The 10,444-nt window shown below is 60.5% G+C and overlaps 1 protein-coding gene across 1 annotated transcript; it reads left to right on the top strand.

The window, feature by feature from the left end:
- Positions 1 to 2,664: 2,664 nt before the first annotated feature.
- On the top strand, positions 2,665 to 8,695 carry GPR37L1 (G protein-coupled receptor 37 like 1). Its single transcript, XM_030000321.2, has 2 exons — positions 2,665 to 3,384; positions 7,399 to 8,695. Exons 1-2 carry the CDS (start codon positions 2,692 to 2,694, stop codon positions 8,209 to 8,211), a joined length of 1,506 nt encoding a protein of 501 aa, XP_029856181.1. The 5' UTR covers positions 2,665 to 2,691; the 3' UTR covers positions 8,212 to 8,695.
- Positions 8,696 to 10,444: the final 1,749 nt, after the last annotated feature.

Below are 10,444 nucleotides of genomic sequence, written 5' to 3'. Positions count from 1 at the left end.
AGCTCTCTCTCCTTGCAGGAAAACACCTGGCTGCCTTGCACAGGGGCCGGGAGGGTGCTGGATGCCAGCACCCTGCCAGGAGCCGCGTCCCTCCTGGCAGGCAAGGAGAGCAGAGGGCTCCCTCCTCCGAGCTGGTGTGGCCACTGAGGAAAGACCTCATCCTCCTTCTCTGTGCTCCTGCCCCAAGCCCTGCCTTGCCTCTGGTCATTCCTCGCTCAGCTCTGTCACCAGGCAGTGTGGTTTTCCTCCGAGCCTTGCCAAGGTGCAATGGCATCAGCTCCCTGAGCCTCATGTGGGGACTGATGCCACCATCTCTCCTACCTGGTCTTTGCAGAGGGAGCTGGGATCAGCACTGGGGGTTCACTGAGGAGTAAGTTTGTGTTATCTGTCCTTCAGTTAACCAGACTTAATTAAAATGCTGGCAGTGCTTGGCTGGCCAGGTTGCCCATGCCCTGGCTCTGCTGGCATTCCCACATCTGGGCACAGCACTGTGCCCCTGTGCAACCAGACACAGTTCAACTCTTTCAGGGGTTTGTTCTCCACTGAGGAGAACACTTGGCTCATTTTAGGTATGGGGTGGTGGGCCAAGGCCAGAGCAGTCATGAAACCTGGGATTGGTCCCCTGATCTTTCACAGATTCCCTTCTGTCCTTGCAGCCAGAGCACCTGAAGCAATTGGCAGCCCACAGCAGTCTGGCGTGATCCTCGGACTATCACTGAGCTCAGGCTGAGCCATTCTTCCTCTGTAGTAGGCAGGCTCCACTAGCATCAGGCCAGCGATCACTTCGAGGCGCCGGTCCCTCTGCACCCAGGACACACCTCAGACATTGCCACTGTCTGCTCCTGTAGAACGGAGCAAGAGCTGAAATCCTCCTTTCCCCGTTAGAAATATCCAATTGATGCTCAAAAATCATAGCATTATCGAGAGTCAAAGACCAGCACCTGGCTGCAGGAGAAGCAGTGTGAGAAAGCAGAGCAGCCAGGCACAGCTGCCAGCTCCTGCCTGCAAGGCGCTGGGCAAAGTGCTGCCAGCAGGAGGTTGGGACTTCAAGCAAAAGCACCAGACTGCAGGTGTGCCTCCGATTTCTGTGGCCTTTGCTGATCAGCATTGTCACACACAATGGAGGAATGGCTCCAGCGCAGGAGGGGTGAAGGGCTTGCACTTGGCTGAGCCAAATGGTTTGGGACCAGAGACTCCTCCTGACCCGCCCTGGAGGGACATGGGGCAACAGGAGTCTCCACCAGCCCAGCTGCAGTGGCTGAGGACAATGGCTAGCAGCACAATGTGATTTTGAGTAGAACAGGAGCATCCTACTGCTGACACCCATGCCAGCACTTGTCCTGCTAGCTGTGGTCACATGCTCACCTGGAAGGGGCAGCCTCTGAGCTCTGGGACTCAGTTTCCCTGCGCTGGCTCCAGTGGCATTGGCTCTCCCAGCTCCCAGTGATGCAGCAAGAGGCCCATGTCCCCCTCAGTGCTCTGGGATGTCAGCCCAGAGGCTGTTCTGGCTCAGAGAAGAGCAGGCACAGTGCCAGACAGAGACAGCAGTGGGGTCCCAGCTAGGGGGAAGCTGGTGTTTGCTGACTGCAGTGGGGTGAGGCATCCCAGCCCCTGCCACTGCCCCATGCAGGGGAGGGACACACTCCTTGAGCTCCCCAGGTCTGGGGTAGCCCTGCTGCTTCAAGCCTGGCATGCATCTCCATGGGCTGCCTACATGCCACAGGGCATGTGCCCAGAGGGGACCCTGGTCCCTCTGGTCCCACAGTCATGGGGATGATTTGACAGTGCAGGGAGAGATAACAGGTAGGGGAGCAGGAGTCTAGGACAGAGGAGAGGTTGTGGGTATGGGAAGAGGTGATGGAAGTGGGGAAAGATGATGAGTGCGGGGGGAGAGATGATGGGTATGGGGAGAAGTCATAAGTACAGGGGATCAGGGACCTCAGTTCTGTTCAAACCCCTGTCCCACAGTAGCAAAAGCAGCAACAAACCTTGGGAGAACTGGGCCAGCAGATCTGACACCCCATTGTGGCAAGGAGCATCACCTGAGGCCAGCCAGTCTTTCCTCCTGCTCTCCTGCCAAGGGCAGCCCTATCACCCCTCCAGCCCCGGGGAGGTGGTCTGGCCGTTCGAGGGCGTCCTGAGTCCAGGCTGAGTGTGCAGGGGACACGCCACATTGTGCCCAGTGTCAGACCTTGGGCATCCTTAGTGCCGCCTGCTTGGGGGCAGGGGGTGGGAGATCTTGAGTGGGAAGAGCTGAGCTGAGCAACCCATCCCCAGTGCCAAGCCGTGGGCATCCTTCATCTGGTTTATTCTGGGGGGGATACTGGCGAGATGTTGGGGGATGCTGGGGAGATGTTGGATGTTGGGGGGATGTTGGGGGGATGTTGGGGGATGCTGGGGGGATGTTGGGGGATGCCGAGCTGCCCAGCTTGGGCGCTGGCGCATCTCCGCAGAGCTTGGCAGCCTCCCCGGGTGCGGGTGGGTGACCAGCAGAGGGCCTGGCTCTGCCGCTCCCCACCGCGGCTTTTATTCTGCCCAGAGCTCTCCGGAGAGCCCAGAGCAGCGGCCAGAGCCGGACAGACCGGCTGCTCCTCCGGACGGCTCCCTCGCTGCCCGCAGCCCCGGGGTCCCTGTGCTCGGGGCTGCTCTGTCTCCAGCCACACGCTTGCTCCGGAGGGTGCGGAGGGGACCATGCCTTCGCCGCCACCACTTGTTCTCCTGCTGCTGATGCTGCTGACTCCGGGGGCTGCAGCGATACAAGGCAGGGCTGGGCAGCCTGGGGAAGGCAGCACCCACCATGGCCAGGGTGCGGATGAAGGTAAGATTCTGCCGACGATTTCCCAGGACGATCCAGAGGTCCAGGTGATGAAGGAGAGACTGCGCCGGGGGACAGAGGAGGATTCCAAGTTGGTGCAGCAGTACGTGCCAGGGGTACGGGTGGAGTTCCCCCGGCCCCTCAACTCTGCCAACCTGCACCCAACTAAGGCCCTGCTGCCATCCAGCACGGACCCATCTGAGCGGCAACAAGGGGTCCCCACGGATGGGGAGGGGGCAGAGCCCCGAGCCAACCTCACCACCGTGTCCGACAAGCGGTTGCAAATCCAGAACCCCTTGTACCCGGTGACGGAGAACTCCTACAGCGCCTATGCCGTGATGTTCCTGTCCCTCATTGTCTTCGCAGTGGGCATCATTGGAAACCTCTCCGTGATGTGCATTGTATGGCACAACTACTACATGAAGAGCGCCTGGAACTCCATCCTGGCTAGCCTGTCTTTCTGGGACTTCCTCATCCTCTTCTTCTGCCTGCCTGTGGTCATCTTCAACGAGATCACCAAGAAGAGGCTGCTGGGGGATGTGTCCTGTCGCATCGTGCCCTTCATGGAGGTAAGGGGCTGCACAGGGCCCTGGAGGGCTCAAGAACTCGGCTCTTCTCTGCCTCTTGCTTTGGGGGTAGTCCATGCTGCTCACGGCCTGGCGCAAGGGCTGTGTGCCCCAGAGATCCCCATCATGGGGGACAGCAAGGAACCGAGGGACAGTCCCAATATTGACCTTCCCTTTGCCTCTTCCCCGGGCCATTCCTCAGGCTCTGCAGCCAGCACCAATGCTGCCAAGGCTGGGAAGAGCCCATGAAACCCTCCTTTGTCCAGCCAGCACAGGGACTTCTGTCAGTGGGGTCCCTCTGTCTGTCTGTCCCTGTCCCAGCCTGACATCCCCCACAGTGTGCTGGCCCAGCAATGGCCATGGTGGGGGGCTGCTGATGGCCCCAGGGCAGGGGGCTGCAGGTGGGGCAGTGCTGAGCACCACTGGGGTGGGAGAGCCTGGGAATTAGGATAGGGAACCTGAGATCTTTGCTTGTCAAGCCTCATATGTGATGGGTTGGCCACATTCAGGGTGAGCTGGGGACCCACTGAGAAGGCTACAGGGACTGTGGTGACAGGGGAAGGCAGAATGAGAAAAAAATGCCCCAGATGGCACAATTTTGAATGGTCCCGCTCTTGCACTGAAAACAAACCCTTACTGTGGGGCATCTCCCATTCTGCAGGGATGTCTGGAATCAGGCTGCTCCCCTCTGTGCCCATGTACGACAGACAGACCCAGCCTGCCTGTGCATGTTTTCTGGGGCTCCAAAGCCCGGTTTATTGAAGAAGGGTGCAAACACAAGGTTGAACCAGATCAGAGACAGTGTCAGGTCCCTGGAGACCCTCTCAGGCTTGGTCAGGCCAGATGGGGTTCAAAACCTGCCTGTCCCACCAAGCGTGGTCAGAACCCCCAACACAACATATGGAAAACAGCTGCAAGCTGAGGCCATGGCTTGTGCTGGAGGGCCCAGGGACTGCTGCCCTCCCTCTGCCCAAACCTGATCAGGTTGTATGGGAGCACTGACACCCCTTGGCACCCGTGTCCAGGCCAGCCCTGCCCTCCCCAGGGCTGTCACCATGCTGAGTTGGGACCTCGCCTTCTGTCATCACCAGACCTGTCTGTGCCCATCACCAGGACTCAAGCCTGCTCAGAGAAATAACAGCTGGAGGGGGCAGAGAGCAGGCCTTGGCACTCAGACAGGGAAAGCTCGTGGCCGCAGGGAGCTTGGTTATTACAGGCAAAGAAATGGCCCCGAGGCATTGATATGTCCCATCACAATCCCCTCCCCAACATCACCCTCCCTGGTCCAGCTTCTGCTGGAGAGTGGGACCCACAGTGCTCTCGGGTGCAGGACCTGGCTGCATCCTGCTCCCTGGGTGGCTGGATTATCCTCTCCTGCTTCACCCAACAGCAGCTACAGGTTAGGGTGACTCCAGCACGGGCTAGGGGAGTAGACATCGGCCTGCATGGGCTGGCGCGACCTCCACTGCCAGGGCTGTGAGGTGAGCAGGTCTGAGGCCAGTGCTGCCACCAGTGGTCCGGCTCTGTCCTGCTGCTCCATGCCCTCCTGGCACAGTGACAGTCAGCTCCCCAGTGTCAGTGCCTTTGCAGAGGGTCTGCAGGGGCATGGGGGTCCCTGGACATTCACATATGGCTTGGCTGTGCACACCCCTAGCAGGGGACCCCGGCAATGCCACTGGGTCCTTTGGGCGCAGGCCTGGGGTGATGGACCCATACCCTGGGTATCCTGCCAGGCACAGCCCTAAACCTGCAAGTTACAGCCCAGCATGACAGTGTGGTGTTTGCTAGAGGAGGTGTGCAGCCCCCACCTCTCCGCACTGTCTCCCCTGCTCAGGAAGCAGGAGCTGCTCATTTCTGCAGGTTTCCCACCCTAGCCTCTTACTAAATTAAGTGTTTGCCCCATCCCTATCCCCCGCCTCAGGCCCCTGATATTGCAGCCAGGGGGAAGGATGACTCAGAGAGGGGCAGGAATATGGACCCGCATTTGCCCAGGCAGGCAGGCTCAGCACCCCAGGTAAGGATGGGAAGAAAAGGGTGGTGTCCCCAAACCAGACCCCTACCTGAGGAGGAGCTGCCACAGCCTGTCTCTGAGTTGCTTATGGGCTCCCTGGCCACGTCCCTGTGGGAGATCCCCGCACGTGGCACTTCCAGGTACAGTGATTTGGCAGCACCAGGGTGACCGTGGGACAGCTCGGTCCCCGAAGGAGGCAGGAAGGGTGATGGGATGTTGGGGCTGCTGAAGGATGGGCATGGCACAGCCCTGGGAAGGCAGGATGGTCCACCCAGGAGGCTACTGCCACTCTGCCACCCCAGCTGCTAATCCTGCCTTGCCCTCCTGCCTCTGGGCCCTGAAGCAAAGGCAGAAAGGGACTTCAGGGCTTCTCTGTCCACCTGGGACCCAGCACCAGGCACCCTTCAGCCTGGGTGGGAGGACATGGCCAGGCCCAAGCTAAATCCCCAGCAAAGAGTCAGCCACGAGAGGGGAATCAGTCTGCAGTCCAGTCGTTAAATGTCCAGTCTTTCTGCATGGGACTGTGCAAGTGTGTCAGACTGCTGGATGGAGCAAATCTGTCCTCCTCTTTGTGGCTACTCAAGTGCCCTGTGGGGGGGGCACAAAGCCAGGTTTTTGGAGCAGAGCTGGCTTACATGGAATCCTGGTGACAGGCGATGTGCCTGGGGTGACCAGTGGCACCAGCTGCACGCCTGCCTGGGCACTGGGGAAGGATGCTCTGCCATGCCTGAATTACATGCCAGGACCAAGGGGACGAGGAGAGACAAAAGAGCCTGTGGCAGGGTGTAGGGGGAGAGGAGAGGCAGCAGCACAGCAGTGCTGGGAGCGCTGCAGGTGCCAGCCAGAGAGCTGGGCAAGTGTGCTGGGTGCTGGTTGTGGGGCAGAGCAAGGGTGGTGGATGCTCAGGGTGGCTCTGGGCATTGGGCAGAGGAGCTGGGACTTGAGCAGCATTGTTGGGCAGTGGGGCTATGTGCAGGATGGTGATGCTGGGCTAGCGCCCTGATGCTGTGTCTGGGGGGATGCTGTTGCAAATAATTGAATGGTGGTGCTGGGTGCTTGGCATCAGTGCTAGTCATGAGCTGCTGAAGGGGCCAACCTGGGACCACTGGAAGAGGCTGAGGGGGTGGGGAGGGGGCAGTGCCAGACCTGTTTTGGGCTGCTACCCAGGCATCATGCAGAGCCCTGGGAGGTTTTCTGAGTGCTGGGAAGGTCCTTCAGCACAGGGTGACGTTTGATGGCTTCGTGAGGCCAGGAATGGCCACAGGGCTGGGGGGCACCAGCATGTGACTTTGCCATTCTCCTGGGCAAGGGCTGTGGGACTTGGCTCCGAGCAAAGCTGCAGCTCTGGGGCTGGGACCTTGAATGCTGATTGTGACCCTCAGTGCCTTGCCAGCCCTCCCAGAGCCACCACGATTCCTCTGCCTCCTTTGGCCTCTTCCCTTTGGCAAATGGGATGTTTTTCCTGCCATTCTCAATGCAGCGGAAATTGCCCCAAGCTGATTTGTGACAATGGCACCTTCAACTCGTTTGGCCTGTCCGGGAAGCAGGCAGCAGCTCTGCAGAACAGGACAGGGACAAGCCAGCCTGGGGCAGCTTGGGGGGGCCTTCGGGACCCTGGGAAGGTGCTGGTGGGTGTGACAGTCCCTGCTTTTCCTCCCCAAGAGCCATCCAGAATAGAGGAAGAGCCTGAGGGACAATCCTGCTATTCCTACCCTGGCTGGACAGACAGACAGATATCCTGCAAAGCTTCTCCCTTCTGCAGAAAAGGGAGCGGGGCAGGGACAAACGGGTCAAGGGATGTTTTTATCCACTGCCCTTTCAGGAGTCACGGAAAAGTGGCTCTAACCCTGGGATGCAGCCATAGGCTGTGACCTCTACAGCCTTGGAGGAAGGGGCTCAGGCTGTGGTCTTGGGTACCCAGGGGGTTAGCCACCAGCCTGGTAAAGTCAAGGCCCCCATGATGTCCCTGCAGCAAGGCCCACTTGTTCTGCCTCCCTCCTCGCCAGGTATCATCGCTGGGAGTCACCACCTTCAGCCTCTGCGCCCTGGGCATCGACAGGTTCCACGCGGCCACCAGCCCCCAGGCCAGTGCCCGGCCCATCGAGCAGTGCCAGTCCATCATCGCCAAGCTGGCTGTCATCTGGGTGGGCTCCATGACTCTGTCAGTGCCGGAGATCCTGCTCTGGCAGCTGGCGCAGGACACGTCGCCTGTGTCCGGCGTCATGACGGAGTATTGCACCATGAAGCCCTCGTCCAACCTGCCCGAGTCCGTCTACTCACTAGTGCTCACCTACCAAAACGCTCGGATGTGGTGGTACTTTGGTTGCTACTTCTGCTTGCCCATCCTCTTCACCGTGAGCTGCCAGCTGGTGACCCGGAGGATCAGCGGCACGGAGAAGAAGACCGAGTGCCGAGGAACCAAGCACACCCAGTGTGAGAGTCACTTGAACTGCACCATCATCGGGCTCACCATCATCTACGGGCTCTGTACCACCCCTGAGAATGTCTGCAACATTGTGGTGGCCTACATGTCCCCTGATATGTCCAAGCAGACCTTGGACCTGCTCAACCTCATCAACCAGTTCTTCCTGTTCTTCAAGTGCTCAGTAACGCCCGTCCTGCTCCTGTGCCTCTGCAGACCCCTGGGCCAGGCCTTCATGGACTGCTGCTGCTGCTGCTGTGAGGGCTGCAGCCCTGACACTGCCTCCAGCGAGGGCAGCGCCGACAGCAAGCTCAAAACAGAGATGTCCTCCTCCATCTTCTTCGACAAGCCTCGGGAGTCCCCTCCACCCCTCCTGGCCCTTGGCACACCTTGCTAAGTGCCACTGGGGAGCTGTAGAGATCATTCCACCACCTTCTCCCAAGACCAAACGTTGTTTTGCCATTAGTGCCTGTGTCTGGATGGGGAGCAAGCAGAAGAGACAGCTCAGAGGGCTGTGCCATGGGCTTCAAACCCCACGTTGGGTAAGTGGGGCTTGAAACCCCAGGCCCCGTGGCTACATTGGCAGCCTTCTTGCCTCTGCCCAAAGGCCAACAAGGACATCAGCACCCTCCCGTCCTGGCTGCCTGGCCAGGCGCAGAGGGGTTGCTGCCCTGGAGATGGAGTTGTGCCAGAAAGGTCCCATCTGAAACTATGGAGGGTTTCCATGGTGGCTTGCAGAGGACATAGAAAACACAAACTGCCCTCGTCCTGTCCTGTCCCCTCCTGCCAGCCCCCTCCACAGTAGGAGAAGGTCCCAGTGACTATATTCCACTGGATCCAAGCCACTGCCTTGTAAGAGCTCAATAAACCAGTAACCTAGAGCATGTCGCACATGCAGCCGTCCAGCACCACCAAGCAGAGCCCTGGGGAGCCAGCACTTGGGGCTTGGATGGCTCTTGCCTAAAACCTGGGGGCTCTGGGGTGGGCATGGGCAGCTGGGGGGGGCATGAGGGCACAAAAGCAGCTGTGCCAGGTCAGGCAGCACCTATGGGAGATGGGGAAAGGCCCCCAGCCCCTCTGCCCCCCTCCCTCTGGGGTGATGCAGAGTGAGCTGGTGCCAAGTCAGCCCCTGGGAGGGTCCCCTCCAAAGCACTGGGCTTGGGGTGGTTTGTAGGACTCAAACTGGCCCCACTCAAGCCCAGCCAGCTCAGCCCTGGGGCTGAGGTGCTCTGCAGCCTGCAAGGCAGCCGGTTGCCCACCTGTACTATGCAGGACCAAACTGCTGCTGCTGCTGCACGGTGCTGCTGTCCAGTGCTGGGGGGGCCATGTGGGACTACCACCCCTTGGGGAGCTGATGGGGTGAGCACATCTCACCCAGACAGCCCTGTGCAGGCCTCCTGGCCTTCATCCACCTGCCCATTGCGGGGACAAAATCATCCCAGCATGATGGTTTCAGGGCATCAGGGTTTCCAAGCCCCACATCCACACCCCGACCAAGGCTCCTGCAACCAGGGGGGGGCTTCGGGGAGCAGCCGTGGCGGTGGGATCGGGCTGAGGACAGGCTGGCCACGCCGGCCCCGTCCACTGGAGCTGTTAAAGCTCCTTGTCCTGCCGCTGGCACCCGCCCCAGCCCATGAAATGCCGGGGCGAGGGAGACGGTTGCTACGGCCGGGTGAATGCAAGGGGCTCACTGTGGGCTTTGTGCGGCATGACACCCACCGGGCTTTGCTTTCACAGCCCCGTTTCCAGGGAAACAAAAGCCCCAGTTTTCTTCCAAGAGCACAAAACTGGGTTTTCCCTTTCCTCCCCCCCGACCAGTGCTGGGCCCCACAGTTGGGGAGCAGCTGGGGAGAAAAGGGGTCTCATCCTGGCACAGGGATGGAAGCGGGGGAGCAGAGCCCAGGCTGCCCACCATGCCCTCAGCCCCTTGCATCCCCACAGGGCGAGCGAGGTCCCTGTGGGGGTTCGGTGGCAGTGGGAGGAAGGGAGCGGGGGACAGCTCTCATGCGCTTCGTCCGTGCTGCTCCGTCCTGAGCCCCAGCCAAGGGCGAACAAAGCCGGGCTTGTTGCTGTGGCCCCGCGGGGCTGGATGCGTGGGGAGGAGGAGAGCCGGGCGGGGGGCAGGGAGGGCACAGGCAGCACCATTGCAGGCAGCACCATCAGCATGGGCTGCGGGCAGCACATGGCCCCATAGCAGGCAGAGCACCCCATGGGCTGGGCTGAACCCCAGCCCTGGTGCCAGCCCCAGTGCCCGGGTACCCAGGCAGGCTGCCATAAGGCACAAAGCACAGCCCTGGGGAGGGTCAGTGCAGGGGGCCAGCCCCCAGAGGACACGGGGCAGGGGTGCCCCTGCCAGCAATGGCCCCATGCCCCAGGAAGGGGCTGGTGTGGGCAAGGGGGCCGGGAGAGGAGCAGGAGCCCTGCAGCAACCCCGCTCCAAACCCAGCATTGACAGAGCCCTGTGGCAGTTGTGGGGCTCAATGTGGGGGCAGAGGAAGGTCCGGCAGCAGCGATGGCCACAGCCAGAGGTCTCTGAGCTCATCTTCGCACCCAGGCCAAAGAAACAAGGCATTCGGAGCCATCAGAGTTGGCTTTGGCACCTCTTGGGTGAGCATGACCACGTGGGTGTC

The sequence above is a fragment of the Aquila chrysaetos genome, chromosome 24 (genome assembly GCF_900496995.4).
Source record: "Aquila chrysaetos chrysaetos chromosome 24, bAquChr1.4, whole genome shotgun sequence".
NCBI lineage: Eukaryota > Metazoa > Chordata > Aves > Accipitriformes > Accipitridae > Aquila > Aquila chrysaetos.
Note: the sequence above shows the minus strand (reverse complement) of the source record. Positions and strands in the feature narration are given on the sequence as shown.